General features: G+C 39.1%; 2 protein-coding genes across 6 annotated transcripts in view; one reads left to right on the forward strand and one right to left on the reverse strand.

Annotated features, from left to right (window-relative positions):
- Nucleotides 1-14,279, forward strand: LOC146529520 (cytosol aminopeptidase-like). Of its 3 annotated transcripts, none has more exons than XM_085201380.1 (12): nt 1-295; nt 1,195-1,304; nt 1,464-1,599; nt 1,860-1,987; nt 2,260-2,473; nt 2,872-3,119; nt 3,441-3,546; nt 9,613-9,720; nt 10,488-10,593; nt 10,790-10,939; nt 11,398-11,471; nt 11,769-14,279. In XM_085201380.1, the coding sequence occupies exons 1-12, from the start codon at nt 134-136 to the stop codon at nt 11,946-11,948; spliced, it is 1,722 nt and encodes a 573-aa protein (XP_085057506.1). In that variant the 5' UTR covers nt 1-133; the 3' UTR covers nt 11,949-14,279. The 3 variants fall into 3 exon arrangements, with proteins under 3 accessions (XP_085057506.1, XP_085057508.1, XP_085057507.1); XM_085201381.1 differs by having other exon boundaries at nt 154-589; XM_085201382.1 differs by lacking the exon at nt 11,398-11,471 and having other exon boundaries at nt 11,769-12,025.
- Nucleotides 12,968-26,468, reverse strand: part of LOC146529521 (calmodulin) — a 24,009-nt gene continuing 10,508 nt past the window's right edge. For all 3 annotated transcript variants that reach the window (XM_085201389.1, XM_085201390.1, XM_085201388.1), the window contains exons 3-4: nt 16,869-17,111; nt 12,968-14,277 (exon numbers count right to left, since the gene is read on the reverse strand). In XM_085201389.1, coding sequence (XP_085057515.1) covers nt 14,249-14,277; nt 16,869-17,111 — 272 coding nt within the window. In that variant the 3' untranslated portion in view covers nt 12,968-14,248. The remainder of the gene's footprint in view (nt 14,278-16,868; nt 17,112-26,468) is intronic.

The following is a 26,468-nucleotide window of genomic DNA, read 5'->3' on the forward strand; positions in this document are numbered from 1 at the left end:
CTGTATGTGTAACTAATAAATTCTCTTTTATTCTATAAAGTAATTTAAACATTATTTTTTATTACATCCAGTAGGCTCATATTTTTTGGCTCATATATATTTTTTATGGAAGTTACAAATTTATATTTTTATAATGACATCTAAATTGTTTTCAAGTTGTAATTTATTTAGGAGTAGAACAATTTCTATCAAAGTTCTTGACAAAATTAACAGTAGGGGTAAAACAACTGCCTGTGAAGTTAATTCGGATGAGAAAAAAGAAAGTCAAGAACAAGCTGGTTCTGGAGGAGCTAAGGTTATAAAATAGATATTTTTTTAAAGTAAAATACATATATGAAGAAGAGAATGAAAGATAGATGAATGCTGTGAAGATGTAGGAAGAAGAAAGTGCTCAGGTTATTTGGGAATGTCTAAAGAATGAATGATGAAAAGATCTATGAAGGAGGGGTGAGGGGTAAGGGTTGGGGGGACACCTCGGTTGACCTTTGGAAACACAGTATCAGTACTGGAGAAAGGTGATGTGAAAAGATTGCGGACCTCTCGGAGGACATGTATGAAGAGATTCATGACAGTGCATGAGGCGAAAAAGGTAAGCAGAGACCGTAGCTTTTGGCGCTCTGTTCTCTTTGCCTACCACGATTGGGATACAGCTTAAAGTTAAAAAGAAATATATATACATATGTAAAACATATATAAATAATATGCATATATTTTTTTATACGATCAAATATATTATATTGGGTAATTTTAGCACAGAGGAATAGTGTGTTGTTATTATTTCTATTTTGTGGTTCTGGTGGAGACTAAGTGTGATGTTGGATTTCGTTAATAATATAATCCCAACTTCGCAAACGGAGTGTCTTGATCCATCCTTTCTTATCCTGGTGGATATCTCTGCAAATCAAGCTATATGTCCAAGCTATACGTACACGGGTATATACATATATTATAAACCTAAAGTACGTGTGTTTAAATATAGTTACCTAAATAAAGTTAAGCCCAAGTTGCTGGTAAACAGATCAACTACACAACTCACTATCAAAAATGTTCAAAATATGTATTGATAGCACGGTTCTTAGTGCTCTTTTCCTATACCCATTATAAGATTAAGATATACATAAGAAATACATGATTTCCCGAAGATTGCCTGTAAAAACACATATATAAAATCTATACGTTATATAATAAATTCAGAAAGGTCTAGTGCTCGGTGTATATGAAAATGAGAAGAAATTAGAACTTTCTTCTACCGCTGAAGAGATTGACCAGAAGAGTGGCGGCAAAATTAGTAAATATTTGAATGAGTAAGTAAGATTTTATTTAACATGCACTCATAACATATTACATACTTAGGGAAAAAATATATATTATATCAATCATCAATCAATTTAAAATTGTTTTATTTTTTTACTCTTTAATGTCCGATTATTTTATAATTCCAAACAAAATTGGCAAAAATTCAGAATATCAGGCCACCTGAAGCCAGGCAAGGCATTCGTGGTAACAGATGTGTTGCCCGACGTAGGCCCTGTAGCGTTGTCCGCATTAGGTCCTAAAGATGCTGGGTACAATGAGCTAGAGAGTCTGGACGAGAGTCGTGTGAGTATTGCTGGTTTTCATATTGCTTGTTATATATTTTCAGTATTATTATGTACCTATTATATGAGACGGTCGTGGCGCAGGGGCACAAGCGTGAGATTTTAAACGCGACGGGTTGCGGATTCGATTCCGCCACTCAACGGTTTTAAACATTTAAGTACCTACCTAACGTTTAGTAGTTGGATTTGTCAAATCTCCTTTTTGCTTCATTTCTGAATAGTCATTATCCTTAGATATTTAATTAGGCATATATTATATAGGAAAACGTTCGAATAATGGTCGGATCGGGTGTTAAAGTGTTAGCTGAACGTGGTTGTACGCAAGTCGCAGTGGACAGTGGGGGAATACCAGATGCAGCCGCTGAAGGTGCTCATTTGGCTGCTTGGAGGTTAATATTATCAGTTTTGAGCCCTTAAATTTCTTACATTTTTGATTAGTATCTACCTAGTGGTAATATTTTTGTTGTATTTACAGTACCAACTGACTATTTAAAATTTACGATATAAGTAAAACTGCTTCAATAAATATAAAAGAGTAAAGTGTAAAGTATCGTATATTAATATATTGATGAATATATAATATTTAAGTCACAAAAACCTAATTTAACAAATAATATTTACCACTTTGCTAATATCTTGTAATAATATACCTACTTTATAGATTCGACAAATTCAAAATGGATAAACAACCAGCAGTACAAGTGTCACTATATGGGGATGGTAGTAAAAAGAGTGGTGAAAATGTGGAATGTGGAGACACTAAGAAAAGTAGTGATTCATGGTCGACTGGCTTTGTGTTCGCTAGAGCTCAGAACTGGGCGAGATATTTGAGCGAAATGCCCGCTAACAAGATGACGCCGGTTGATTTCGCACAGGTCTTTGGTCAATTTTGAAGGTTTTTGGTAACAAAGGAAATCTTGCGACTGCGACTTGCAGTGTTTTATATTTATAGTAAATCTAAAGAAGGATGGGCTTTTGCGCTAGATTGCGAAAGAAATTCTACGCTTACGATACTTATGAATACGATACCTAGTCCATTTATTATTTATGAATATTTATCAAAAAAACAATTGTTTTGCCTCTCTTCTTTCCATTTCCTTGCTCTGGTAATGAGGCAAAGCGCTGCATTGAATTCCGCATTAAGCACGCAATGCCGGCAGAATAGGGCGGAAAGTGGGTTTCAACAATAGGTTCCCATGTTCCCTCTGCCTGCCTCTTGCTATTTGCGGAATACAGCTAAACTAAAAAGCTGAAAATACATTTCTTCCTTTAGGAAGCTTTAGACGTACTTTGCCCATTAGGCGTCCAAGTATGGGCGCGCGAAAGAGACTGGATAGCAGCCCAACATATGAAAGCCCACTTAGCTTTAGCAGCAGGATCCTGTACGCCACCTCTTTTTCTACACTGTCATTATACACCCAGTTCAGGTTCAAATCAAAGTAGTGGGAGTCCTCCTCCTTCTTCTGGTCACGGCCCAACGCCGATTGTTTTGTTGGCAGCTCCCGGTATTACTTTTGATAGGTTAGTTTTTATTATAATAAATTAAAGTATTACGACTTTTTGACCAAAAGTGGTGGCCGCCCTGAAGTTACCTGTTGATGGTTGCGCATATTTGATTTTAGGACTTTCTTTCCAAGCGCACAATGTGTAAAAGTTCAGACAACATAACTTTAGGGCGGCCACGACTCGATCGTACTGTAGTAAGGATTAGTGTTGACGACATCGTGAGACACCCGAGACAGTGCCTGATTGTGGATGAGAGGGTGGCCGTTCCCATTAGGATATTTTCGTTCTTTCTCTACCTATTAACATACGAAAACACATAAATAACCTCACTTCCAGCGGTGGTCTATGTCTAAAGAAGTGTGAAGAGATGCGTAAGAAGAGCGGCAACATGGCGGGCGCCGCCGCCGCGCTCGCCGCCATACGCGTGCTCGCCGAGCTACAGGTATGAACTGTGAATACTTGTTTATGGTCAGTGGCAAGTTGAGACATGTCAGAGCCCTGTTTTAAGTATTTATTTATCCCAATTCCCAACACAAGTATAATAGTCACTTTCTGGGATCGTCTGTGGGGCCCTGGGATTCTACAAAAACAGAGTCACAACAACAACGCAAGTGTTCACCACTGTAGACCGCTCATCAGGTTTGATGCGGTCAAACGCATTATATTAAAAAAGTTAGGGTCATTGAAGCAGTGGAGGAATGATCTTAAGGTCTTGCAAAGAAGGGATGGCGTCGACTTCCTCAAATTAACATTGTGTTTCGAAATGTAGAAAGGTAGGCAGCAAGTAGAAAACATAGTACTTATCTTAATTTATTAAGTCTGCTTACAGTACCTACTACTATTCAGAAAAATAACATGAAGTGGAATGAAAAAAAAAGGAAAATTCAATTTCAAATTCCAAACAAGGAAGTCGTTGAGATTCAAAAGCGCGGCCGTGAGCTCTGCCACTCAACGTCTCGAGAAATTCGGCGGAAATGTGGAAAAGGAGTGTCTTAACACTAGGTTCCCTCTGCCTACCCTGTTGTATATATATATGGATACAACGTGAAGCTGAAAAAAAATACCTAACAATAAAATGAATTATATATTCGATAATAATCTATACATTAAAAGTAGTGATATTTTTTTAAAAAATAAATTCATTTCGCCTGCAAAACAAAGCGAGCCTTTGTAACAAAAGTTTTAACAAATTGAAGCATAGATGGCGTCATAGGAAGTTACATCGCGATATCGTTTCGCTTGCTTGAATTTATATATTCTGGGCCAAGTTCAATCAAAATTCATGGATCAGCCTTACTGTCACCTGCTTAGGATCAAGTACTCATCACTACCAGAAAAAGACCGGACCGAAGCAAGCTCACCCGAACCCGAAGATCACACCAAGAAGCTCTCGCCTTATATTGTGACCAAATAAGGAGGAACTTCGCCCGCACTGGCCTGTGCGGAGGGGAATCCCTTCCCCGCGGACTCCCTGCCCGGACCGAGATGGGCAGAAGGGTTGTGAGGACAGTCAACCGCTGCCGCCGCCCGTGCTCATAGGAATGAGCAGCCACCAGCCGCCGCGTGCGGGGACACAAGCGTCCCCTGCTGCGGCCGCAGCCACCGCCGCAACCAGCGGCACCCGGCCCCCGCGCTCTGCTGCGCTGTACGGCGTACCCGTGCAGGCAATGGACCAGGGGACCACGTCGAGGGAGCCCCCTCTCACCGCGGCGCAACCTGGCGCGCCGTGCCTCGCGGGATCGACGCCCGCACCTGCCGCCTCGCCTGCCTCAGGCCAGGCACCCAGGGCCGCACGCAGCGCCCACCGACACCAAGAGCCGAAGAAGCGCTCCCCCTCCGCGCCCCCCAGGGTGCTGGACGACGCCATGTCCCCGCAGTCGTCACTGAATAGGGACATGGTAGTTTTGGCAGAACTCAAGCTCAGTGGTGCGCTGAGCCGAGAGCTGATGGAACACATGGCCGTGTTCCTAAACGACCGTGCTCGAGCGCTAGACCAGGCGCAGTCGCTGCCCTTGTACCAGACCCCGGTGCGCCGTCAGCGCACAGAAGACTATGGAGATGCTGACACCGGAAAGCGCCACTGCCCGGTGACCATCCAGAGCGACCGACCAGAAGGAAGAAGAAGAAAAAGAGATGAAGGGAAAGACAGGGATATGCCTCTTTTGGACCCTCATCCTACAGCTGCCACACCCGTGACCATGACAGCAGCCCCAACCTTTGCTGATACCACTCGGAATTCTAATACCAACATACCGACGGTACCCAGCGCATCACCAGCGACTACTACGAAGCCGCCAAAAACGCCACGCTACCCACCCCTAGTGGTAGAAGAGCTCCCGAACTGGGCTCAACACTTTCGGGCGCTAAAGATGAAACTAGGACGTGCCCCGAATGCGCGCCCCTTTGGCAAGGGTGTTCGCTTCACTCCCTCATCGGAGGATGAGTACAGAATCCTCCAGCGTTACCTCAGTGACCTTGAAAAGAATGAGAGAATTCACTGGTTCTCATACTCACTGCCCACCGAGAAGACCGTCAAGGTAGCCATCCGGGGACTGCCAGCTTCCACTCCAATAGTGGAAATCGAAGAAGCCCTCTGCGAAGCAGGGTATCAGACAGATTACGTCAAAGCTATCAAGGCACGCCAAGGTAGGCCAGGATGTATTTTTCTAGCCTACATGAAGCCCAAGCCAGATCTGCTCCCAGGCTTGTACCACGTTAACGAGCTACTCAATATGCCAGGAGTCGTGATTGAGGCTTGGAGAGGCAAGAGGGGTTCCGCGCAGTGCCACCGCTGCCAGGGCTTCCGCCATTCTAGCCACTGTTGCCACCGAAGACTGGCGTGTGTAAAGTGTGGTGAAGAACACCACGCCCGCGACTGCCCTCGCCCAAGAGATGAGCCCGCCACCTGCGCAAACTGCGGAGGCCCGCACCCTGCCAATTATGCTGCGTGCCCTCACTTCAAAAAAGAGACACGCAACAAGCGGGCCGGGACTGTGGCTGTTACATCATCCTCGATTCAGCGCCGTCCGCCTGTTGCCAATCAAGCCACCATCCACCCGCATCAGGTGGAAACTGCCGCCGGTTCACAAACCTTAATGGCCCCGGCCAACGATCCCACATCAAGAGGAGCCCGCCCCACTACTAAACAATCCAAGAAGAGGGGTACGCGCAAGAAGAAGCCATCCTCCGCAGCTGAAGGATCGAAGCCAGCAGCAATATTAGTAGCAACACCCGCAGTCGCTACAAAATCTGCCACGGCTACCTTGGAGATTGCCATCACGACCCTTAAAGATGTCCTCATTGCTCTACAAGAGGGTAATGACCCCAAAGAGGTCGTCCTTCGAGGAATGACCGCCTTATTTCAAAATGTCTGAACTACGATTTATTTATTGGAACGCCTGCGGCCTGTCACCAAAGACCGCACTACTAAAGTGGCTACTAAGAGACCAGAAGGTGGACATAGCGCTGGTCAATGAGACTCACTACCGCCCGCCAGATATCGTTAAGTTTCCGGGCTTTATCGTGTACCGACTAGACGATACCGAATCCATCCATAGGCGCAGGGGTCTTGTGGTCTTGGTGCGAAGGAACATCTTACATCAACAGCTGTCTCCCCCCACTCTCAAGTCATTCCAGGCATTGGGGATTGAAGTCTGCGTCAAGGGCAATCTACTACATCTCTTCGCCATCTATAGGCCGCCCAACCTCCTGCTCAATCTTCAAGAGGTAGAACAATTGATGAGTTCACCAATCCCTACATTGGCTGCAGGGGATTGGAATGCCAAGAACCCGGCGTGGAACTCAAACTCCACCTCGCAAGTAGGCAGGAAACTCCTTGCTGGCGCGGAACGTCTTGGCCTTACTATACTTGGTCCAGATGTCCCCACCCACTACCCATGGACATCCACCCATCTGCCAGACGTCATTGATTTGATAGTAGCCAACCAGACACTTCAACTCTCTCAAGAAGTCCTCCCTGACGCCCTAGGATCTGACCACCACCCAGTATTGGTAGTGCTGGGAAGCCGCCCAACCAAACTCCCACCGCCTCCACCTCGAAGACGCATCAACTGGGAACAGTTTGGCCACCACCTCATCCATACCCTGCCCCCTAGAACTGAGCCCCTGGAGCGACCCGAGCAGCTGGACCACATGGCCGAGACTCTAACCTCAACCATACGGGATGCAATGGACGTAGCGACAACTGTTACCCCGATGACGTACCGCCTCCCACCAACCAGCCACCGCCTCGCTCTACTAATAAAAAAGAAGCGGCGCCTTCGACTTTCCTGGCAGACCACTCGCGACCCACGTATTAAGTCAAAACTCAATAAGGCTACGGAAAAAGTGAGACTTGAACTGGAGACTGAAGCGGCAGACTCATGGAGCAACCGACTGGAGCACGCCAGCGATGATCTCAACTCACTCCATCGACTCTGCCGGCAACTCACAGGGTCCAAACAACCTGTCCGACCCCTTCTTCACAGTGACAACACGGTGAGATATCGCGCCGAGGACCGTGCTGAAATCTTTGCGGAACATCTCGTACGCTGTTTTTCTCCGCATCCCAGCAGCAACCCCACGCATTCTGCCTGTGTGGAGGCGGAGGTCAAAGCCGAACTCTCGAAGACTGTACAAAACGGAGGTCTATTCTTCAGTCCTACAGAAGTGAAGAAGATTTTAGCCGTCCTCCCATCGAAGAAAGCCCCAGGAGCTGATGGAATCTCTAACGCCGCTTTACGTCGCCTTCCCCGCCAGCTAATAGTAGCACTAGTGCGTCTATTTAATGCCGTGCTAAGAATTGGACACTTTCCGACTATCTGGAAGAAAGGCCAGATCATCATGCTGCCTAAACAGGGGAAGAATGTACTTCTCCCAGATAGTTACCGCCCCATCACTCTTCTACCGGCACTGGCGAAAGTTCTGGAGAAGCTGATACTCTTGCATGTACGGGCGCATTTCCATCCGCGCCCTGAGCAATTCGGGTTTCGTAGCGAACACTCCACCACACTCCAAGTGTCCCGCGTGCTTCATCATCTAGTAGCTGCCCGCAATAAACGTGAGAGTGCGGTCGCGACTTTTCTAGACATAGAAAAGGCGTTTGATCGCGTCTGGCATTCCGGGCTCCTTTTCAAGATTCTCCAGACGCAGATTCCTCGCCAGGTGGTGAGAGTGATCGCGTCGTTCCTGGAACACAGAGCATTCTCTGTAAGAGTAGAGAACGCTCTATCCGATGAATACCCCATCACCGCAGGAGTCCCCCAAGGAAGCTGCCTTTCGCCATCTTTATATGCGATCTACACCGACGATATCCCGGTGCATCCCCAAGCACATCTGGCCCTTTTCGCCGACGACGTGGCTTTAATTACTACGTCTCTGAAGCCCTGGCATGCTGCAGTCAAGATGCAGCGCGCCCTTGATGTTCTCCCGGAATGGTTTGCCAAGTGGAGACTGTCCGTTAACGTCCGGAAGACACAGGCTGTCTCCGTTGGCCTTCACAGGAAACTCCCGTCGCCGCTACAGTTCCAAGGGGAGACCATAGCTTGGTCGCCCACAGCTCGGTACCTTGGGGTTACCGTGGATCGGACTCTGACGATGGAGCCCCACGTCAAGAGAGCCGTGGACACTACGAGAGCAGCCATAGCACTTCTGCGTCCCACGCTTAAATCAAGGCTGCCACTGCACACGAAGGTTGGGATCTATAAAACCTACATCAGATCCCGCCTAACGTATGCAGCACCCGCATGGTTCGCTCTAACAAGCGAAACAAATAAGAAGAAACTCCGCACACAGCAGGCGAAAGCCCTACGCTTGCTCACAGACGCCCCACGCTACGTCCGAAACGAGACAATTCGCCGGGATCTTGGCATAGAGACCCTGGACGACTTTGTCTCTCGTTTGGCACGTGGAGTTTACTCCAAGGCGGACACTTCCCGCCGGACACTTCACCGGACCACAAGAAGTATCCTCGGGATATCCTCAACCCGTCCCCAATATAAAGCTAGAGCCGCTACTCGGTCGCTGAGCGTCTAAGCTGGGCCTCCCTCAGGGCAACTGAGGGTCTCACCTGGCTGGGCGGATCGCACGAGTAGCGAGTGGCTCCCTACAGAGGATACACAGGTCTTCAGGAAACCTCCCAGTGACTCGCCCATAGTTGTGGGCGACGGCTGCAACCACGGGCAGGGGGCAATGCTCCAAAACCGTTTCCTCCTCCTCCTTGCGGGGGAGTGAGAAGACCTCGATGATGGGGGATCAAAATTCGCTTTGTCTTACCGAAAGATCGGGGAAATGATTATATTTTATTTTTGAAATTTGCAGGTATCTTAATTGATTTACTGCAATATTAAAACCTAATTAATTATTAAAATTCAACTTAAGTTACACTTACAAGTTAGCTACTTAGTATTAGCAATGAAAATGTACAAAATATGACATTTTTCATTTTCCATAATGAAAATTGAAAATAGTATTACACAATACACAATAAATAATAAGTATAACAATTCAGGTTCCCCTCCAAGTCTGCGCTGTAATACCGCTATGCGAGAATCTGCCGGGTGCGGCATGTGCGCGCGTGGGCGACGTACTGCCCGCGCTCAGTGGGCCCCGCATGCTGGTATGTATTAGCTATGGCCCGACAAGAAGCTTGTGAATTATCGAAGATATGCGCAGCCAAATACCTACAATGGGACGACCCCTACTTCGATATTCCTCACAAGTCACACAACATTACGAGTATGTACATAACTGACCGACTTCATAAAGAATTTGTCGGAGCTATACCTACTTACACTTATATTTGTATCTAGACTGAGACTGAGATGACATCACATTTAACAATCCATATATAATACAGTCTAATCGTATTTAGGAATTTAAATCACTGCTATAGTCTAATATAAGTAAATGTTTAATTTAACAATAACATTTTGCTGAATTAAACATTTATCTTAGAGCAGGGAAAGGATGATTATTTGCTTCTGTGAACCGACCGGTAAGATGAAGTATGATTTTTAAAACAAAAAAAACTAATAAGTTTTTTTAAATTTTTATGTACCTAAGTATAAAAGAATTATATTCACGCACGCATTTTCACTTTCTTCTTGTCTCATGCCCCGGACGCTACTTTCAAAGGGGGCCGAATGGTCCGCAAAACTATTCAAATATGTGTTTAATCGAATACATACTAACTATATATGCTAATAACTATATATACTAATAATATGCATTTGATTTAATTATATAAGGGCCATTCATTTAAAGCTAAGCTTTAGCCTAAGATTTAATTCATTTATTAATTTGGGAGTAAGTATATTTTACCTACATATGAAATTATTTGGGTTGCTGCAGAACTGAGTAATTACACCATTGTATGTTTCATAGGTGGAAGACACCTCGCTGGCGTCGCGCCTGGTGTCAGCGGACGCGCTGGTGTTCGGGCAGGCGATGCATAAACCATCACTCGTTGTTGATTTGGCTGCTGATACTGGTATCTAACCTTTCTCTATTATACTTTAAATGTTCTAGCTCTTTGACATACATATTTGTGTATGATAACTTTAAGCCTAGTGATCTCCTCTAATACTATACGTATTCAAACTAATCGCACGTTCAAATTCTATAATTAAGTATATCTATTACTAATTATTAGGCATCTTTTAACTAACATTTGGTTTATATCCCAGAGGTTACAAAATCATCAGTAGGCGAGGGGGCTTTCGGAGTTTTCTCCAATTCCTTACAAGCGTGGGGCGCGGTGAAGAGCGCGGGGGTGAAGACGGGTGATCGACCGTGGCGGATGCCTCTGTGGGACTACTATGGGAAACAGATTGATAGTTAGTATTTAGAATAGTAAGGGGATGGGGGTATCGATCCGCAGTTGTAGTGTTCTTTTACTTCTGGGTAGGGAAGTTATAAACAAGAGGGCAGAAGCAACATACCTTGTTTAGTTTCAATTTAAATTATTTTTCATTTTACGTATTGACCTAGAAATTATAAATTTTAAGTATTTTCTTACACTGTATCCCGCATATAGAAAGGTAGGCAGAGAGAACCTGGAACGTTAGGACACTCCATCCCCATTAATACACTTCCGTTCCCCACTTTCTGTTGAATTCTGGAGGCATTGCATGGTAAACAGCGGCGCAATGCCGCGCTTTGCTTCGTTACCAGAGATAAACCTCATGCCGTTACAAATTTTCCTCGTGAAAATTAAAATACATTCAATTATTATTGCATATGTTTTATATTGTATTTAATTTAATTATAATAAATCGTTATTCTATTCGAATAGACGACCCGGCAGTTGATCTAAGATCTAAAGGTTCTGGCAAAGCGTCACCTTGTATTGGGGCTGCTTTTCTACGGGTAATAACATTTTTTAAAAGCTTTCATCTAATAATTAATTATTATTAATCGAGTAGATATCGCCAGTATTCTGTTTTATTCTTGTATTTGTTATCATTTATAATTTTCATCTACAATTTTAATCTGACTATTGCGGAACTGAACGCCGCGCTTTGGTTCGTTACCAAAGTGAGAAAATGATGATATCTCATACCCCCCGAGTGGGAATCAAACCCGTTTACTGCGCCACAAAGGCCTCTATTCCATTTATATTTATTAATAATTATATAATATTATATATAAAAATTAATTAAACAGAACTTCATCTGCGGTGACTGGCTGCACATCGACATATCCGGTGTCAGTGTCTCCACCGCGCCTTGTCCGTACTTGCACCACGACCGTCCTTCCGGCCGCCCTTCACGTACGTTAGCCGCCATGTTGAAGCATATCGCTAGTAACACTAATAAAGAGGATAAAGAAAAACCTTGCATTTAATCCTTTACTTGAAATTATTTTAAAAAAGTGAGATGCGATTCAACAACAACTTTTATAAATAAACAACATGTGAACAATTTTGTAGTTAATATTTTTTTCTTAATGACTTAAAATGAAAGAAACTTAAGTTTCAGATAAAATTACCATGTTGTTACCATAATATAAATTACTGTTGTTTCAACTAATTGTTTTCGACATACTTTTATTCTAAGGGTGTATAAATAAACATCCTTTAAGCAAAACTCAATTTCAATTTCCCAATAAAAATACCATAAGTACCAAATAAAAAAAAGTAATGGAAGTTAATTACTCATTGACTTTAGTATAAAATTTAAATCTCGTAAAAGGTTTTACAAATTAACTAAAAAGTAACTAAAATTGTGTAACATGATTTTGTTGTCATAATATAATGTATTTTATAGAACATAATTTTTTAGAAAATTGAATATGTATAGATTTACAATAAATTTTCTTAGTACTCCTTCTTAGTACTCATGATAAAAAATACAATAATTGTGACGTTTAAACGTATCTATATTTTTATCATTATAGATTTATTGTATTATTTTTTTATATCGTTGTTTTCTTAAGCATCATTTATTATGACACATTATTAATATGCACTTAAACTGAACTTCTTATATCTCCATTGTCAATACATGTTTTTTTGTGATGTTGCAAGAAATGTTATTATATTATTTACTACTATGTAAATAAAGCACTTTTTAAACAATGAAGTTATGTTTTTCCATTAATGGTTTCACAAAAACAAAAAAAATTAAACACATTTTTGGTATTTTTTCTCATTTTCCTTGTTTCAGAGTTCTTAAAAACTGACATAAATACTTAATACAAATGTGTCCCAATATTGGCAATTGTGAAATGAACCCATGATATTGATATTAAAATATCCACAAGGCATATTAATTTTTTTGTTTATAATCTATAAATATTTTGATAACTAACTTAAAAACAAAACAAATATCATTCTACATATAAACAAATAAAAGAAACAAAAATACATATATTACTTTAATGTCTGCTTTATGCTATGCTATAATTAAAAAATAATTTAGAAACATTATATTATAAAAAAAATATAACCCAATATTATAATTAACTTAAGTATATTTATATTAAATAATCTGTGATGTTTCAAGTGTAAAAGTGTACAATATATTGAATTTTTCGAGAAATACCCTACGAGTGTCAGGAAAACTACTTTTTTTGAACTTAAATTATTTATTAAGTAATAAAAGTATTATAATTCAAACACAGTACGATATAGGCTACAATTAAATTGGTGTTTCACAAGGCTAAGTTAAGTTTCTTGGCGCAAGAGACGCGGGATGACTCTATTATATTAAATAACTTGTATTGTATGAGACTATTACACTATTATAATAATATGACAGATTAAGTACGCTACTGACGACAAACTGACAGCCATCTCGAGTTCCCTTACTGACGAATTTAGTAATACTTTATATATAGCGATTAGCAATGTAAGCGAAACAGTCTTAAAATGGTTGTCAGTTTGTTTCATTCCTTCCTATTTATTACAAATGTGAAATGTTTACAATTAAAATGTATTCTGACAGTTGTTAGATGTAACTGTGGAGTTGGGAGCGGTAAGGCGGAGGGGGTGCGTCTATTCCAGGGGACGGGAGAAGGATGAGTGGACGCGGAGGGGGAAATGAAACACCGATGCTTATTGACCTAAAAATGAAGAAACATTTATTTTCAGTATGTCTTTTGTAAAATTTTAATAACAGAATGAATCAATGCGGTAAGAGAATAACAGAGCGGAGTAGTTCCCCATTCGATAGAATTAGTTCACCAACAATAGAAATATAATATATCGAGTCATTTACAGATACAATAATGCAGTACCGATACATCTAAGTTATTCCTTTACTTTACTGAGTTAGTCAAACATTTAATATGATGCAATGTACAGCGGCCACGGCCACGGAGACTTTATTATTTTTTTGGGATTTTTTTAAATATATTTTTTCATCACGTACGTACTTTATAAATTTACATTAAGATGTGTTGGCGTCGGGCGGCGGCGGGCGCCGGCGTGTTCCTTACTTAGTTAAATTAACGGAATACTTTAAAGTCTAAATAGGGGGGCGACGCCGCAGCGCCGCCGATATACCATTAAACAGAAACGATGACATATTAATTTATCGCAAACACTAGAGAAATGCAGGTCCAATACGATGGTAATATTGTGTGTCATGAAACAAAACGTATATTAAAATTCTCTGCTTTATACACACACACTAGCCGGCGGCTCACTTCGACGTCATCATGGTGACGAATTCTGGAAACAAACAAACAGACATTGTTGCATTATCATATACAATACAGTATAGAACACACAGGTGACCGACAGAAGAGATGCACAGATGCACTAATTGAGTAGAAGAAAGTGGGACCTCATCATGCCACTACGGGGAAACGAAATACCACCCTACACCTGCGCCACCTGCGCACGGTCACTGTTTCACGTTGTATCACGTCATTACATATTTAGCCACGTTTGCTGCTCGTTTTTTTAGTATATCGTATATGTACAAATCACAGGAGCTACTCAAAGTCGACGGGAGGGACGCCAGGTGGTATTTCAATAAGAAAACTTCTATACAGATATTAGACGCATGCACCAGGCTCGAGGGAGGCAGGCGGTCGTCCGACGTCCGCTGGTCGCTAGAGGGCCAGGGACGCGGACGTCGAACGACCAGATAGTTAAGACACAATAGAATCGAGATCTAATGTCAAACAGGTACATTAAACGAGCAGCAAACAAGTGTGTACCTAGGCGGGCGGGCGGGCGCGTCGGCTATATGGGGAAAGAGATGTGTATCGTGCTCCTTCAAACTGTTAGTTATGAGTGTACGCAAGTAGCGCTAGCGGCTACCGTCGCCACGACCGAATATCATATGCGCGAGCGAATGGAAGTCTGCAAGAGAAACCGGACGTCGCTTGAGACTGCACAACTCGCAGCTTCTGTTCAGCGGTGCAGTGTTTACCGCCATGTAGAGGACGGTGACATTGCACAAATACAATTACTATTATATAATTAGAAATTTATTACACGAACAACATGTCCATTTCAAGAAAATACGCGATTGGAATACTAAAACGTCAAATTTCATCAATCTTTAATACCATTTATACACGCATAGTGAATCTCAATGAGACTATAATAATAAATTTGCAAGCTAGTATTACATCGCCGCCCTCCACATGTATCTTTACAACTTGTGTGTGTTTGTCCTTCATTCCAGTGTCGGATGCAAGTGTCTCGCTCGGTGGGATTATTACGCACATGCACAATTCCCAAACCACTGAGTGACCTAGTGACCTAGTGGTCATCATATCTTCAGAAATGTTACACTTCACATTATTTCACCTTCAAATATGCAAATTTAATCAAGTACTCTAACTACTAGTACACTTGTATGACTTATTAAATTATTTGTTACATCGAAGCTTTATAAGTAGATACTATTTCTATTAAAAACTTCTTGTATGTACACCTAATCCTTTTCGATCCAACAATTATTTCTCAAAAGGGCCTTTTTAAATTACTTTGTTTATTTTTTTTATAACATATTCTTTAGTACTAGCGTGTAACTCGATAGTTACTAAGACATTGGACTTAAGCCAGATCATTCTTTACCCGTTACTTTACTGTAATCGATATAGTAAATTGTTATGATAAAAAGAGCAAAAAATATGGAAATGTTAAAATTTGTAACATTACATTTATTTATTGCAAAATATTTACCTTTAAAATTTGTATAGAGACTGTATTATTGTTAAATTATATTATTATTATTTTAATTCTTGTGTTAAGTTTTCCTTCATTATCTAAGATAGGAGAAATAGTGACTTATCACTAGATTGACAACTAGTAACGAGTCACTCACAGATAAAGGAAATTGCGTCAATACCTTAAAAGACGAGAAAACCTAGCAATTATACAAAATAATTCTTTACGCACTAAATAAAAAGGTTTCTTTTATATTTCATAATAATAGTATCAATTTATATATTTATGTATATTTGCAAATGAATCAGTTTGAAAATCTTATCTTATCACGTACGAGCAAATATACACAAATTTGCTATCTCCAAAGTAAATTTATCTAACAGTGCTTTTATAAGGCACGTACACACATACTAAATTAGCTAACAAAATCTTTAAGTATTTATGTTCAAAGTATATTCATTTGTACAAAGATAACTAAAGTAGGCCTTCCGTTATATATTACCACGTAATTACTTAAATTAAAAAAAAAAACATATTTAAGATAAAAATTCTCCTTTAAGAATTTTATATCCATTTTTCAGTGTCATATAATAGTATATCTTACTTAACAATAACAGTCGAAGTATTAAGGGTGGTATTTTGTTCACAGCAAGGAACATGCTTATAATATAATTTTAAATTATCTTATATTAAACAAATGTCCTACATTTTTCAGCATCGTTCGAGAATCGAACCTAAACTGATCGCAGTAAAATTATACGGCAGTATTGGGAAGGAAAGCATTAGCAAAGTGCGTCGCGGTGTTTGGTGGTTTAATGTCACAGCATTTTAAGCTGTTACTAGAATAATAAATTAGGATAGATTTTCTGGAAGAGTATGTTTTTGTTTGAATTGTATGTACGTTGACAAAACATACCACGATATATTTTTGTATATTTTAATAGCTTTATAATAGCACTATAATGCTGAAATCTATTCAATAATTTCACTGTCATTAAAACTTCAACTAAAAATGTAAAAGAAAGTCGAAAATATAATAAAATCACTTAAACCACAAAACACCCCATCGAAAGAAAGAAAAGAAAAAGAGAAGAAGAAACCAGACAACACCAGACGAAACCAAAAACACGACTCACCTTCATAATTGACCTGTCCATCACCATCGATGTCGGCCTCGCGTATCATCTCGTCGACCTCCTCGTCGGTCAGCTTCTCGCCCAGGTTGGTCATCACGTGGCGCAGCTCGGCCGCGGAGATGAACCCGTTACCGTCCTTGTCGAAGACGCGGAACGCCTCGCGAATCTCTTCCTCGCTGTCTGTGTCCTTCATCTTGCGCGCCATCATTGTAAGGAATTCTGGGAAGTCTATCGTTCCGTTGCCTGCGGATTAATTTAATGTTTGGATTAGTTAAATAAAACTTCAAAGGTAAAGTTTTTCAAAATTTAAGCTTTAGTGGCGTATACGAGTCAACAACAAGTAAGTGCAACTAGAAATCGCCCCTGAAGCGATTCGCACTGGGTAGACATTAGACTTTAAATATTCAATGCCAATCACGCTTTATACAACAAAAGCCTAAAAATCCAAATAAAACATGAATACAAATCTTTAATATCACGTGAACATTCCGCAGCGTGCACCAACAACTCATAAATCATCAAAGTTAATGTTTTCTAAAGATTGAATCATCATAAACGAATGTACGCCATAAAAAACAAGTTATTTTTTATGGAGGTTCTCGATGTATCCCGCATATAAAAAAAGGATAGGCAGAGGGAGCCTAGTGTTCAGATACTCCGTCTCTCACTTTTCATTTTATTTTGTGGAGACATTACGTATTCAGTGGCGGACATTAACGCCGCGCCAGCATTTAGGCTTTTTTAAAATCCTGATGTGGAGTGCGTAGTTAGGGTGTATATAATAATATGCTTCACAAGAATCATGAGCACGATCAAAAGAAGCGATAGTTTATATATCACCTCTTGTGTGCCTCTTTACGTGTCTATAAAGGATAGCATGTTACATATTATAACAGTTACAATTTCACGCCAATATGTTAAAATATAAAACATAGTTAACATTTTTGTTCGTAAAATAGTTAAGACAAATAAATCAGGCCTATATATTATTTGAACATAGAACATTAGTACGTGAAGCGTGGGCTTCACATCTAAAAATTCTAACACATTATTAAAAATATTATAATAGGACGATTGTCTATGTGCCTCACCAATTTTTTCAAAGTTAACGCACAATACACGCATATTTAAGACGTATTGATAGCGAAACTCAACGCCGCGCCATATCGAAGTTAACCAATGTTTGCGGTCAGAGTCACCTCGAGTGCTTAGAATATTTCACGAGTGATACACCACTCTGTTATTTCCATTTGCCCACGCAAGCGAGGCCGCAGCGCAGGTGAGAAGACCTAGCTAGCTATCTTAACAACAAGTACAAGACTTACAAGATATACTACTACCAAATCAATACACTAACAAATGACACCTATATTAAACACGACTAATAAATTTCAAATATATTAAAATATTCAACGTCAAAGGTATAATTTACGGCCGCGCAGAGTGGTCCGGCCGGCGCAATGATTTACTGCTAGATCGATCCGAAACGCAGTAAAAACTGTATAATTGACTCTAAAAAGGCAGTAATATATCCTTGCTATAATAAATCACACTACGAATTACGAGTATGTTTGTATTAAAATGTGGAACAAAAGAATATTTTAAGCAATAGTCGGATTGATTGATGATTAATTCGAATAAGATCAAAAGATAGCCATAAGAGTGTAAGTGAGTGAAGTGTTGCGGTAAACTATATTAAACAGATAGCATGTAAGGTTGTAGTTTCTGTTAGTAAAATACTATATTAGTAAAATTCGGTTTCAAAAGGTATAAATAAGGAAGGTAAGGAGTAGTTAAATTTTTCCTGTTTATTATAATATCAAATTCTATCTAATATTTTTCTAATATATAGAAATTGCATCAGAATTCGTCATTTTATATAATGTACCTACAGTTAATAATATATTTTAGTTGTTTGAAGTTATTTCCGAGACAAAGCTATATGGACATGCCATATATCAAATTTAATAAAATTACTTTAAATTTTACTTTAAAAAGTTCCTGTTAAAGCGTGCAATAAATGAGAGCTGCATTTTAAAAAAAATATTATAAAATCGAATTCCTAAGAACGTTACTTCTGATTTTTTTTAAAAAGTACTTTATAGGATACCTAATATTCCTATAGTATATAAAACCCTACAAAATATACCGTTTTTATATAACATAATAATAACAACTTTTATTTCCTTGTTGGACGATTAAGTAATTAAATTTAATTCTATTTAGTTACAGCCTTGAGTAAATTAATTAAACGTGGTACTCACGCGTCACCGTGTCGTTTATTTGATGAAAGTACCTACATATAATATACATGTCAAATCAATATTAAATATCCTTTAATTTTTTTTAATTTATCTGTTTAATTAGGCCATTACAAGCAGTTGTGTCTGTCCTGCAGGAAGCTACCTCCAGCTCGGAAGACAGTTCTCTGCTGAGAAGAGACGGCTCAACAGTTGCTATTTTCAGGATATAATTTTCAATAAATGTATGTTATACATGATGGTTACATCATAAGCATCTAAAGTAAACATAAAGTAATTTAAAAAAGCGAGACAAGGCGAGGGTGAACGTTTCGTATGCAAAAATAAATGGTGTCTAAGTTTGGCACAGCTAATTCCGTGGTAACCTTTTGAGGCGTCGCGAGCTATTTATGTAGGAGTGTTGGTGGCTTGCAAATTGCGAGAATATTTGCCGCATTCTCTAACCGCCTACTTGTAGGGCACACCTGGACTCAAATACTAGGATTAGTATTAGATACGATATTTTATATCCAAGTGTATTTATAACATAACATCGCTTTTTACTTTACACTTTTCTCTTACTGTATCGCGCATATAGCAGGATAAGCAGAGTCGGGACATTCTGTTCTTAGTTTTTGAAAATAGTTACATTATGTATGTAGATACATTAAAATATTTTCCACAATGTTTTTTACTATAACAAAAAAAAATGACATACACATTGAAATATTCTATTCACAAGCCCGTCTTATATGGCAAAGATGAAATAAGGCAGATTAGCGAATGGCTGGGTGGGCCTCATTGTTTAAGACATACAATGGAACCTTGAACTCGGTCGTGTCAACTTAGTATCTACGTAATCAAAAAATATGAATTTTTCAAAATTTTTTTCAATTTTAAATATTTTTATTCTAAATAAAAGGTTACCAGCGTTAGGTTAAAAAAAAATGTAGGAAATGTGACATAAAATTGGAAAGCTTATCAAAACTTGTTTTAATTTAAAGTGAAATTATATTACTCAACGAGAAAAATAGAAACGGTAGAAATATGAGTTTTTTTTTTCACGCAAAAAAACAAACATAATATGGGGCTGACAACACATGATGTCACGTCAAACTACTTTCTATTTATTAAAAGTATTAAAAAGATGTTTTAAAACTTTTACCTATTTAATACTTAAAACTTTTTTAAAAAACAAAAAATTGAAAGGCATTAGATGTTTATTATTTATGATATTGTCTTTCCCAAGTATGGAATAATTAATTAGTTTAGACGCCATCGCGGGGTCATAAAATAGTGACTATCTAAAATGTCTGTTTTTTTTTCTCGTTCTAATTAGACTAAATGCCTACTTGGTGCACTACATCACGTATGGCGTTAGAAATAGAATACTGTATGTATAATAGGTGTACCTCAACTTAAACGGTATAAGCCGGAATGCCCTATTTGTAGTGTCCTAACCTAGCGCACTAGAAGTAGTGTGGTGTATCGTCGCTAATAGTTAACCTAACCAGTGTCCGTCTTATATCACTTTATATGTAAAAACAAAGTCATTTAATAATACGCCTTTGTACTGATTTTTTTATTAAAAATAGCTTCATATATTATTATGTTAATAGATTAGTTTCAATTTTACACAATGGAGTTAAAAATTATTTTAAATAAAAGTGGATATTACCACAATAAAGACACCGTCAGTTTGATCGATGGCACTGCTCACATTATTAGAATTAGACATTAATATTAAAATATACAACAAAAATTGCATCTTATATTATACAAAGTCCATTTTATTATGAAAATAATATTTTCTTCACGAAGCTAAAAGCTAAACTTTATTCAACTAAAATTTACTAACTTTTACCAACTATCGTGGATATCGAACCTACAAACTTTGTGAGCCAGGAGGGCTTCAACTATACACGTAAATGTATTTTAATATAAATGTAATAGTCGAATTAGCCGCTAGTCCGATAGGAAACATTAGAACATTGCGGTGAGACGTATTACAATGGGGCTGCGGTTTGCGGTTCGATTCCAGTTTCAGCGCCATGAAATACGAGATTGGAGAAAGTGTGAAATTAACACGTCTGTAGTTACTACACTGAGTTATTATACATATAATATGTAAAATTGTTACGTTTCTTTTTTTTTTTTACTTGTTTACTTCTACACTTTATTAAAAAATGAGGTTACAGAGGAAAATGCTTTTAAATTAAAATGAAATGTAATTTTTTTTTTATTAGATATCTGAGAAAAATAAAATAAAGAATAATATTTGGGAAGTGGGAGATAATTATATAGACAACAGTGAGTAATGATCATTACGCATACATTAGAATAGAATAGTCGGTAGTTGTAAGAGCGGTTAGCGCGGATGAGATCATACTAAGGTAGTTAGTTGGTTTGATCTCAAATATTTTTTTAGAATACGCTGTATGCCGCACATAGCAGGGTGGGCAGAGGGAACCTTACGTTGAGACTCTCCGTTCCCATTAAGACACTTCTGTTGCCCACTTTCCGTAAGATTCTGGAGACATTGCGTGTAGAGTGGTGGAAGTCAACACCGCGTTTCGCCTTGTTAACCTCGTTAACGAGAAAATGAAAATAATAAAAAAATATATTCTATTTTCTTAATTCACAACCCGCCGTTTACTTGCGCCACGACTGAACAAACGAACGAAATATATAATTTTTGGGGTTATCTTATCCAAGACTAGCTTTTACTTGTGGGGCTGGTTAAATGGAACTATGAGAATACTGTGTATGACACATAAATGGCCGAGGTAACTCTGACCGCCGGTAAAGAGCGTTAACATCAAAACGATTAACGTGATGCAATATAGCTCGACATTTAAACTATCAAATGCAACAATAATTTTACATTTCGAATCAGTAGTTCCTGAGATTAGCACGTAAACCAAATAAATTTTATAATTTCAATATAAAAGTATAAAAATAGCATAAATAACTAAGTCTGCGGGTCTCAAGTTAATCGCCAGTTTTTGACTTATTGTATTGTACGTATATTCTATGAGTGTTTTTTCAAAACTTGACATTGACAGTGTAATAACTGATATCGTCTCTTTCATTAAAAATAACAGTAAACTTTAATTTTCAAACAATAGTACTAACGACATATTTGTTAAATCAGATAATTTTACATGGATCGCAGCAAAGAAGCCTTAGAAGCGCACAAGGCCGTGCAAGATGTCGTCACGCCATGTTGCGAGGATAGGCGTTCGACCGCCGATCGATGGCATAATTGGACTATTGTAGTATGACGTCAACAACAGAACCCAACGTTATTTTATGCTAAACCTGTCGCATTTATTATTTCAAGGATACTGTTGTGAGTGTCGATTGAAATTCCATTTAAAAAGGCAAAGCAAATGTCCGAAAAGCAAAAAAATAAGAGTAAAGAGACAGATACAAGTTTTCCATTGCCGATGGTATTAGAAATAGCCATAGAAATCTAAAAGTTACGTTATTTATAACAATATTGACAATAATAAATATATTGACAATAATATTAGAAAAAAAAAACAAAGATCGAGAAGCGACCAAAAGTTATTAATAAAACAAAAACGTATCAATCAATAAAGTAGCGTAGTGTTCATCGGGATATCTATAAAAAGCTTAGAAAATATTTAAGAATAGACTATTTAAGCAGTGCGCCAGGCCGGGGCCGGGGCCGGGGCAGACGATAGTGCGTAATGAATCTTAATTATCGACGCTGTATGTAACAATAGCACCGGGTGTAGGAGGGGGGCGGGAGCGGGGCGAGCGAGTACGAATATTATCTGGTTTCATCTAATAATTGCCAAATGGCCTAACTAAAATCTTTCACAGAACAGGCCATGAAACCTTTCAAAATTTTAAAATTAACTACCATTCTTGTATAATAAATATAAAACATTTGAAAAAAAAACATCAGAATATAGTCAATTTAGCGGCACTATCGGAACGTTTCTTGTCAGGTTGCCAGCCCGCAGCCGCGAGCAGTGGAAGGCAGATCCGTGTATAATTTAGGGTAAAAGTGTTCGGTTCGATGCTCCGGACGTGTAATCGCGACAAGCGCGGCGGCCTGGCGAGGTGCCAGGGGAGTATGCAAATTCATTTGCATTTCTGCGACTCCCTCCCAGACGGCGAGCAGTTAGATAAGTGCGTTGTCAACACGAGCTCTCGTCTGTTGCAGAACATTGCTAAGCTATTTGCGTCTGTCGCATGTGTCATATTAAGTAAACTACTACAATGAAATTCTAATATTATCTTCTCTTTCTAAGTATTTAAATCAATGTTTTCGACTTAAACATATAACTCTAAAGGAATACAAACAAATAAAAACAATCAGCACACATAAATTTTTGGCACTACAATCTGTGCCAGAGGTCGTGGGTTCATTGGCCGTGCAGGACGTCTGCTTCGACGGATATTTTTAAGGCGACATTTCTTAACATTTTCAACATTCTTAATCTATAATCAGCTAACAAAGCTGACGGGTTGGGTATTTTATTGGTATTGTACTATATGTTACTTATTTTTCTATCAACTGTTTGTGTTATCTTAAGATATATTTTTCCAAAAGAAAGTTGTAGGCCTTTCCTAAGCTTAATGATAGCTTAGTAATATTAAAAGGGCATAAGTAATTTTCAAATGCAATTATCATTGCACACAGCACAGGCGCCAGATTTAAATCCTGAGTAATAAGCAGTAACGGGGCGATATCAGATATAAATGAGTCGGTTGAATTAATTCAGTCGATGATTCAGTCCTCGGTGGTGGGCATTAGAGCGACAATGGGTCTCTACAATATGTACTAATAATGTTTTCCGGAGACGCTGATAGTCTTAGTTTTTTGGCACTCTACCAGACTTCACAATTTCCGACTCTTTAAATTCCATATAATTCTTATTGTGAATGTGATTGATTGTCGGGCGATGGGTATTTTGTCAGTCAAAGATCAATCGAATCAAAGTTATGCTCGTAATAAACTTACGCTTATGGACCTTCTGCATTTTATCAGCAGATTACACGTAAATAGGGAAATGTATTTATAGCAATTCGTTGAAACAATTACTACGCAATCTGTCCGGAGATGGTAATTTAAGATAACGATTAGCCGAGGCCAGGCAAGTCCAACCGTTATCCGTCATTCTAATTGATTTATAACAGTCTCAATTTGGAGATACAAGCCAGATCTCAGAAAATCGTAAGGGCTAGGAACGCTTATTTTACGTGCTCCCGTGGTATTTTTATTTGCAATAGCACTTCATCAGCCAGTCTCTTTAGACAGCACAAGAAAAACAAAAGAAAAACTTCACCCCAATAAAACAAATGGCGTAGGTACTGTACAGAAAGATCTATAAATGACTCTGTAAAAGCGTGAACCACATAATAAAGGCTCGAGAAAGGTCAACTGCTGATATATTGAGTCATAAATTTCTGTTGCCTCTATTACGTGATGTATGAGGGTAGCCGTACATTTTATTGTTGGATCAAGTTAACAAAGACATGATTATCTGAATAGAGGATTTAGGGCAAAAATTAGGTTTTTGGGGAGTCGAAGGTGTCGACCGCGATCGATGAGAGAGTTGCTTGACCCGCCTATTTATATAGCGCCCAGTTTAGAAGTGTAAACAGGCGCATGCGTGTGCTTCACGTTACGTTCCGCTACAATAAATCTTGGGTCTGGACGTGTGACACATTTCACTGTCAATTATACTTCATTGACATCGATTGTGCTTACTGGAACTCCTTGTACTTGAACTAGAACAGAACTGCTTCTAATAGGCGCCTATATTTTCAACTAAAACTCAAAATAATATGTATTTTTTGGCGATATATACAAAATGACACAAACTTCTATATGCAATCAATAACATAAACCACGCCATTGGGTTATAGGTTGAATGGGGTCAATCAAAACGAGAGACGCGGATCGCAAGCCCCTGAGCCCTGCACAATAGTTAATTGGTCGTTCGCCTCCATCACTAATAGGTCACCTGCATTGGTCGGCTGATTAAAGAAATACTGAGCTTTATTCCTAATCACATATATCTAATACGCAACATTTATTGACATAAAACTACCAAGTTACATTACGTTACATGTAACTAAAACGCTATCTATAGAAATGTAAGACCTAATCTCCCTAGAGAAATCCCGCAAAATCTTTTAGATATACGGATTGAAGCTAAGCTCGTGAAAGGTATTTCCGAGCTGACATCTAGTTGGATTCGGAAAGCCTGTCGCTCAATTATCCCCACCCCAACGCGCTCATATTGATCGCACCGCCAACCCCCTCCCCCGTGTCAGCTGATTTGTTCGAGTATAGCGTGAAGACTTTATTTTATACAGCCTACGGATTAAATCGATGTTTCTAGGGGCTGTTATACAACGTGACCTCATTAGATTGTATTGATTCAAAATATAGGAAACTCAAAGTTTGTATTTCATTTCCTCAAATAGCGTAGTAATTAATTTTAGGAATACATATTCTACCTCAAATTATTAACAAAAATATTTGTAAGACATATCTTTGAAAATAGCATGCGGTAGAAGGGTGTCAAAGTAATGTCGATATATTCACTCAGCTGATAATAAATCCAAGAGCTGAGCTGGTTTTTGATTTTGTAGCATTGTTCCGCAAATAACATTAGAGGAGCACTCCTCGGCCGCTATCTCTGTCGGGCGAGTGAACGACTCTTTATCGTGGTGTGACATCACCATTAAAATGAGTGACCTGTAAACAATTGGCTCATTTCGATAGGAGGAAACCACAAAGCCATCAAATATAGTCACCGCTTATGTATTACTTAACGATTCAGAACTACTGCTAGAAAGAATAATCGTATAGAGATAACTTTGTTATTAGTTTAAAGTGTAAACGGCGAGCTTGGTCTAATATACAATACAAAAGTTACATTAAAATTCATTGAACACAAATATATTTGTTCAAAGTACCAATACCGATGACTTGCAATAAAATTTTACTCGTCATAAAATATGTTATTCAACGGAATTTATGTGCAATTAAGCGGACCACTGCATTTCCTGGGCACTCGAGAGTTATACGCTCGCTATTTTGCGACTCGGCTTCGGCAATAACGGCATTCCTGCATCGGAGGCGTGCAGTTCAGCGCTCTCGTCGTATGGAGTTGCTATCGAAAACTCATAAAATATTCACTGAAGAAGAGGGGTCAATAAACTTGGTGATGCAGACAGCTCCAGAGGCGCCCCCGCCCACGATTCTCAATGGCAAATCCAAAAAGACATTTCAAAATTTACAGAATTGAAATATTCCAAGACAAAACTAAAATGGCAGCGTCGTCAAGGGAGAACGGAACACTTTTTTGTC

The sequence above is a fragment of the Heliconius melpomene genome, chromosome 18, assembly GCF_056956725.1.
Source record: "Heliconius melpomene rosina isolate 202511_hmr_F chromosome 18, ASM5695672v1, whole genome shotgun sequence".
Taxonomy (NCBI): domain Eukaryota; kingdom Metazoa; phylum Arthropoda; class Insecta; order Lepidoptera; family Nymphalidae; genus Heliconius; species Heliconius melpomene.

Coding starts and splice junctions, on each gene's coding strand:
- LOC146529520 (XM_085201380.1), top strand. CDS start 134: ATGACATCTAAATTGTTTTCAAGTTGTAATTTATTTAGGAGTAGAACA. Junction 1,305..1,463: donor ATTAGTAAATATTTGAATGA/GTAAGTAAGATT, acceptor GCAAAAATTCAG/AATATCAGGCCACCTGAAGC. Junction 2,474..2,871: donor CGCCGGTTGATTTCGCACAG/GTCTTTGGTCAA, acceptor TTCTTCCTTTAG/GAAGCTTTAGACGTACTTTG.